This window comes from Tinamus guttatus, unplaced genomic scaffold, assembly GCF_059628265.1.
Source record: "Tinamus guttatus ecotype Peru unplaced genomic scaffold, ASM5962826v1 Tinamus_guttatus_pri_ptg000657l, whole genome shotgun sequence".
NCBI lineage: Eukaryota > Metazoa > Chordata > Aves > Tinamiformes > Tinamidae > Tinamus > Tinamus guttatus.
Window position 1 is genome coordinate 473,617 of NW_028289191.1, and position 7,171 is coordinate 480,787.

Sequence of the window (7,171 nt, forward strand, 5' to 3'; positions counted from 1 at the left end):
CCTTCCCCTTCTGTTTCCTTCAATTTTTCTCTTTATTTTTTTAATTAACCCTTTCTCCTCCTTCTCTTCCAAATGCCCTTCCCCTCCCGATTAGATTTCTGACCGCTCGATTTATTTTCGCTTTCGGGGGGGGGGGGGGGGGTGTGGAGGAGTGTTCTCTATTTTTTCCCTTCTGTTTGTTTTTATTCTGAGCGGGTGCGTATGGGGGGGAGCCTATAACAATTCTGATTCGGGGGGGAGCCTATAACAATTCTGATTCTCTACATAACTGCACAGAGCCAACCGGGGCGAGAGAGAGCGAGAGAGGGAGAGAGAGAGGGAGAGAGAGAGAGGGCGGGAGAGAGGGAGAGCACGAAAGCAGCGCCAGGAGCGGCAGCAGCAGCAGGGCCGGTCACCCTCGCCCCCTCCCTGCTCCTGTGCACGCCAGTGCAAGCCATGTCCTATCCTCAGGGTTACCTCTACCAGCCCCCTGGCTCGCTGGCTCTGTACTCCTGCCCGGCGTACGGGGCGTCGGCTCTGGCGGCCCCCAGGAGCGAGGAGCTGGCCAGGTCTTCGTCGGGATCGGCGTTCAGCCCTTACCCGGGATCGGCAGCTTTCACCGCCCAGGCGGCGGCCACAGGCTTCACCAGCCCGCTTCAGTACTCCACAGACCCCGCCACGGGATTCCCCTCCTACATGGTAACTACCGAAGAGCAATCCTCTCCTTCTTCATTAGCATCCGCATTCTCATCCTCATCATCTTCAACTTGGCTCCTCACACACTCACCATCAGCCCCCCGACACCGCGCCGCGCCGGCGGGTGCCCCGCGCCGCCTGCCCCAGCGCTTCCGCCCCGCAGCCCGGCCGCGGCCGGCGGAGAGGAGCGGAGCGGCGCGGCGCGGCGCCGGGGCCGGTGCAGGGGCCGGGGTCGGGGTCGGGGCTAGGGACGGGGCCGGGGCCGGGGCGCCTCCTCGCTCCGTGCCGAGGGGCCTGCGACACGGAGCGGTGCCGCAGCCCCCATTACAGAAATATGGATCGTCTCAGGCAATTGGGCTGGAGACTTTCATTCCCCCCACCTTCTCTTTTTCTCTTTTCGCTGCGGTAGGAGAGGGGAGGGTTTCCTTTTTTCTTTTATTTTTTTTTCTTCTTTCCCCCCCCCCTCTCTTCTATTATTATATTTTTTTAACTTGCTGTTTAGAGGCGCTGCAGGCTTTATCCCCGTACGGTTTTCTTTCTTTCTTTTTTTTTCTTTTTTTCTTCTTCTTTTTCTTTTTTTTTTTTTTTTACTTTCAGTGTGTTTTGTGCTAATGGTTTAACTGGATTTTAGGAATGAAAAGGAGCATCTGTTTGCGATCTGTGAGCTTCGCTTAAGCCCAAGATGGTTGTGGTGGCCGCAGTTTCAGATTTCACTTTCTTCTTAATAGTTAAAAGGAGCATTTGCAATTGCATGTGTGTGTATTATATGCATAAACTTTATAAATAAAACCATAAACTATATAAATAAACTGCACGTCTAGATGGCTATGTAGTTTTATACACATACACACACAGTCAGACACGTATCTAGTCCCATACACACAAAGACCTGTACCCGGAATTTAAGACTGGAGCCGCCGTCGGTATCCTAGGAAGGGACGACGCTCTCCCTACAAAGTGACGGAAAATCTGCTTGCTTTCTGTTTGTAAAATCAGATGCATAAATTGTTGCGCAGTCTTTATTCGGAGTGGTATAAAAGATCTGAGGATATCTTTGCTTGTCTTTCCTGTTAAGAAGAAATAAGCGAGTAGCTGGAAGTTGCAGTGAGGCTGTGAACTAACTCGAATATTAGGTGAATTTGTTCCCGTGACTCGCCAGTCTGAAGGATTCTGAATCGCGCTCAAAGTTAGCGAGTTCCTTAGCAATATCGTTAACTTTTCTTGCATTATGCAGACTTAAATAAGCGCAATTTAAACGTTAAAGGGCGAATTAAAATGCTAATTACATCGCATTTGAACAATTCGAAACGGTGCATATCTTCTGATTTGCAAATTGGATTTGCAATGCATTAGTGCAGTGAATTGCTAAGTGGTGGCTTTGTTGTATTTTCTATAGCAAAAAAAGGAAACATCTTTTGAACCTTTGAGAGAAATGTAGATATCAAGACACTACCTGTAGGGCCTTTAAAATGTCGGTGTGGTTCAAAAATGGTATTGGGAAATATTCAATTACAAAGAGCTGAAATTAGTCAGAAAGATTAAAACACCGACGACTGTAAGTGTGTGTGTCTGTGTGTCTGTGTGCGTTTGTATTGGGCGGAGGAAGGGAGATCATAACTTAATGGCCTTTGGGTGCTGTCGTGCCCCCCCCCCCCCTCCCCCGTGCCCCCCCCCTCCCCCCCAGAATATGGATACAAGACACCGTCCCGGGGAAATACAAATATAACCAGCCATCTCGTCTTGACAACTTACTAATGGCTATCAGCAGTAACAAATTGCCAACCCCGTCGTTTTGTTCTGTCCAGGGCTCCCCTTACGACGCTCACACGACGGGGATGACCGGAGCCATCAGCTACCATCCGTACGGCAGCCCTGCCTACCCCTACCAGCTCAACGACCCCGCGTACAGGAAAAACGCCACCCGCGACGCCACGGCCACGCTCAAGGCCTGGCTGCAGGAGCACCGCAAGAACCCCTACCCCACTAAGGGCGAGAAGATCATGCTGGCCATCATCACCAAGATGACCCTCACCCAGGTCTCCACCTGGTTCGCCAACGCCCGCCGGCGCCTCAAGAAAGAGAACAAGATGACCTGGGCCCCGCGGAACAAGAGCGAGGATGAGGACGACGACGAAGGAGATGGGGCGAGAAGTAAAGAAGAAAGCCCAGGAAAGATGCCCGAGAGCAACGAAACCTCTGCCGAGGACGAAGGTGGGCTCGGGGTGCAGGGTCGCCCTATCTTGTCCCGTCGCGCCCTTCCTTCCCTCCCCCTCCCCGGGGAATGCCCACGGACCGCGGTGGGGGAAAGAACGAGGGAAGGTGGTGGGGAGGCGAAAGTTGCCGAACAGAAGCCATCCTAAAGACGCGGGGCTGGGGGGAAGTGCCCCGTGCGGCTCCGCGGCTCCCCCGCGGCCGGGGGCACCCCGGGCCGCACCGGGCTCCGAGCGGCGCCGCTGAGCGGGGGCGCCCGTTGAGCGGCGCAGGGTGCAGCCGCGGAGCTCGCCCATGGGCATGTTCCTAGAAATGTAATTACACATCAGCAGCCGCGACTGCGAGCGGCCGCGGCTGCGCGCGTTGCTCGGCCGCGCGCTCTTGTCGGTGCCCCTGACTGTGCCTCTCCGTGCCCGGCGCACGCCTTGCAGGGATCAGCCTGCAAGTGGACTCGCTCACGGACCACTCGTGCTCCGCGGAGTCGGACGGCGAGAAGTTGCCCTGCCGTGCGGGCGACCCCCTCTGCGAGTCGGGATCGGAGTGCAAGGACAAGTACGAGGACGTCGAGGAGGAGGAGGAGGAGGAGGAGGAAGAGGAGGACATCGAGGAAGACGATGGCGGCGGCGGCGGCGGCGGGGAGCGCTGCCCGCCGACCAAGACGGCCACGTCGTCGCCGCTGGCGGCGGTGGAGGCGCCGCTCCTGGGCCATCCTCACGCCGACGCCGCGCGCAGCGGCAGCAAGGCCTCGCCCGGGCCCCCAGCCCCCGCCACCAAGCCCAAGCTCTGGTCGCTGGCCGAAATCGCCACCTCGGACCTTAAAAGCCAGCACTTGGGCCCCAGCTGCCAGCCGCCGGCTCTGTCCTCGGCCACCCCCGCCTCCACCCCGCATAGCGCTGCCTACTCGCCCTCCTCCCTCCTGGGGAGGCATATATATTACACCTCACCTTTTTATAGCAATTATACAAACTATGGGAACTTTAACGCACTCCAGAGCCAGGGAATCCTGAGATACAACTCCGCAGCAGTGGCTTCAAACGAGGGACTAAGTCAGACTGTCCTAAATGCCAGCTCTGTTCACAAGCAGAGCAGTGACTCTTTGAAAACCATCACTAACCAACTAGAACAGCATTACAGGCCCTCTAGTTACGACTCTAAGAAAGGTAGGTGATTTGTTTTTACTGCTTTCTTCTCCCTGCTCCCCTGCCACTTCCATAACCAGCATAATTTTTTATATACTTTAAATATAAAAACCTTCTTTGGTCAAAACAGCAAGCATGCTGTCATCGCTATGTGGACTGAAGATGGGCAATAGTATTATCTGGGGATTAAAAATTGCATGTCACCATCACATCAATACTTGCCTCTAGAAATGAAGAGAGGAAATGTGAAAGACCGCTTTTTAAGCAGTTTCACTCGCTTCACATGCAGCTAAAAGCCATTTTAAAAGGAAAAATAAATGCATTCCTTCCTTCCTTCCTTCCTTCCTTCCTTCCTTCCTTCCTTCCTTCCTTCCTTCCTTCCTTCCTTCCTTCCTTCCTTCCTTCCTTCCTTCCTTCCTTCCTTCCTTCCTTCCTTCCTTCCTTCCTTCCTTCCTTCCTTCCTTCCTTCCTTCCTTCCTTCCTTCCTTCCTTCCTTCCTTCCTTCCTTCCTTCCTTCCTTCCTTCCTTCCTTCCTTCCTTCCTTCCTTCCTTCCTTCCTTCCTTCCTTCTTCTCTTCTTCTCTTCTCTTCTCTTCTCTTCTCTTCTCTTCTCTTCTCTCTTTCTTCTCTTCTCTTCTCTTCTCTTCTCTTCTCTTCTCTTCTCTTCTCTTCTCTTCTCTTCTCTTCTCTTCTCTTCTCTTCTCTTCTCTTCTCTTCTCTTCTCTTCTCCTTCTCTTCTCCTTCTCTTCTCCTTCCTGGCCTCTTCTCTTCTCCTTCTCTTCTCCTTCCTGGCACACTGCTATTCCTCCCTTTGATTTCAATATCCCCACTTATTTTGGAGCTTTGGGTTCAGATAATCACTAACCTTGGGCATTAAACTACATGTAACATGATTTTTTTAACTCTCTGCCTGTCTTTAATATAATGTTTTATGTAAATGTATTTGTCACCTTAAAACAGAAAATACTTCTCGATATAAAGTCAATTCTAAAACACTGTCCAAAGTCTTTCAAATGATTTAGCTATAAATTGTGTGTGGGTGAAGGCTGGGACATACCTAAACTGTATAATCTAGTTAGCTAGCTGTGTCCTGTGACTAACTGACGGTTATATTTTGACAGATCCCACTGAAGTCTGCACAGTAGGAGTACAACCGTACCTATAGAAGTGCAATCACACAGCAATGCAAGTAAGTGGGAACATTTTTCTATTACACTGATCATTTGGCATCAGGTCCACGACATACTGCACAGTTCTAAACTTGCTTAACATTCATTTCTTGCTTCATTATTTCTGATTACAAAGCAAGGCTGCCTTTTTTTTTAAAACCTCTCATTACAGCTTTTCTTTCTCGGGTTAATATTCATTTTGAAGCCAGATTAGCCAGTTCCTTAACACTGCATACTCTTTGCTTATATAAGGAAAAACAAAACAAAAAATAAGAAAGTGCACACAGAGGAGAACTATTTAAATGCTATGGAAAGCTTTACAGAAATATTCTCTAAGGTATTGCTGCTTAAAAATAAAGGACTTCTGCTAACGTGGCAGTGCGAGAATTGTGCATCATGAATTAGATGACTATATATAGTGGCTACAGATTTAAAATAGAGGGAGGCAATTTTAAGAAATCGGCATGCATCTTAAACAGGGTATGTTAACTGTGGTTTGCCTAGCTATCAATGGCACTCGTAATACCTCTGTATTTACGACTAAACAAACAACAACAAAAATCATCTTGACGGTATTTCTAACTAATTTTTTTGTTAAAAGAAATTAGAAGAGTAAGAATTTTGCCTCACCCCCTTTTTACTATTTAATGGTGTCAGTGTGTAATTGAAAGACTTTTGGGTGATGTGGTTTTTTCCTTGGTCCACAGGTAGGTGTCACAATTGCTTTGAAATAAAGTCAGCAAGCCATCATCTCTCCCCGAGCTAATATATATAACAAATCTCTAAATACGGATCACATCTTGTGCCACTGTATAAAAGAAGACCACAGAGCACTATTAAATCTTCAAAGTCTAATTATTAAACCAGAATTTTGTTGGACATACGTGAGTTTGCTGGTATAGTATAGTTTCCCCAATGTATGTGTGACTTTTGAAAACAGATCTGTTTTTCTCAGGATATCTTGAATTGATCACTCCATTGCCACGATATATATTCGATAGGTGTGATAGGACTTATTGTAAAATTTATTTGTAAAAGATGTATACAGTAGAGATAATAAAGACGTGATTGGAAAACTTGAGTCCTTATAAAGTGGAAACAAATTTGATATTTATTTTTGTAATGATATAAAGCTTCTAGTAATTTATGCAAGTTGTATTGCAATGGAATCTGAACTTTTTGTAAATAAATTTTGCCTGTTTTTTATTTGAAACGTTGATGGTTATACAATCTTTGGTTGTTTAATGAGAATTCTTTACTAATTTATATCTCTAATTGTAAATAAAAACAGACTAGTCTGCAACAATATGGTGTTTTCCATTCATTTCCCCTCAAATAATAATCCATTATTTAGAAAATGACAAAAGTTGTGATTTCACTTAGTGCAGCTTAGACCATAAAATGAATAAGCAATTTTAATACACTGAAAAGATTTAGTTTGCATAAATTAATTCTTTCTGGGTTGTTCTATCACACTGAATCTGTTAAGATACACGTGTGTGAATACATATTTGTATATATGCACACGTAGGCATAGAGAGAGAGATTAATACATGCATGTTTCTTATAAAGTATTTATATTGGGTGTGAAGTAGCTTTTTAATGAAATTAAATTCTCTAAATTCATCATTTTTCTAGGGGGAAAATGAAATCTCCTATGACTTATTTTTAATTTCTCTGTTTCTTCTTCTAGCTAAAATATAACGTGTAAAAAGTGAGTTCAAAATTCCCCTCCGCGTTGTTTTTTTTTGTCAACTCTTTTATATCAGTAAACCATATCTTTAGTTTGATAGGTGCATTAGAAAGCCACCTTGATAGGGTTCATAAAAACAGCTAACCAATCATTTACTTCTCAGGAAAATAATGGAAATCCTCATATAATATAATTTCAGGAAAAAAAAATCATTTGTTTTCCCCAAAAGATAAATTGAGTGAATATAACTTACGGTTATAAAACAAGAATAATAGCTTCTTAGAT

General features: G+C 46.7%; 1 protein-coding gene across 1 annotated transcript; it reads left to right on the forward strand.

Annotated features, from left to right (window-relative positions):
* The first annotated feature begins 427 nt into the window (after nucleotides 1-427).
* IRX2 (iroquois homeobox 2) lies at nucleotides 428-6,499 on the forward strand. The gene is made up of 5 exons (XM_088536315.1): nucleotides 428-678; nucleotides 2,481-2,886; nucleotides 3,318-4,046; nucleotides 5,146-5,213; nucleotides 5,901-6,499. The coding sequence occupies exons 1-4, from the start codon at nucleotides 436-438 to the stop codon at nucleotides 5,187-5,189; spliced, it is 1,422 nt and encodes a 473-aa protein (XP_088392441.1). The 5' UTR covers nucleotides 428-435; the 3' UTR covers nucleotides 5,190-5,213; nucleotides 5,901-6,499.
* Nucleotides 6,500-7,171: the final 672 nt, after the last annotated feature.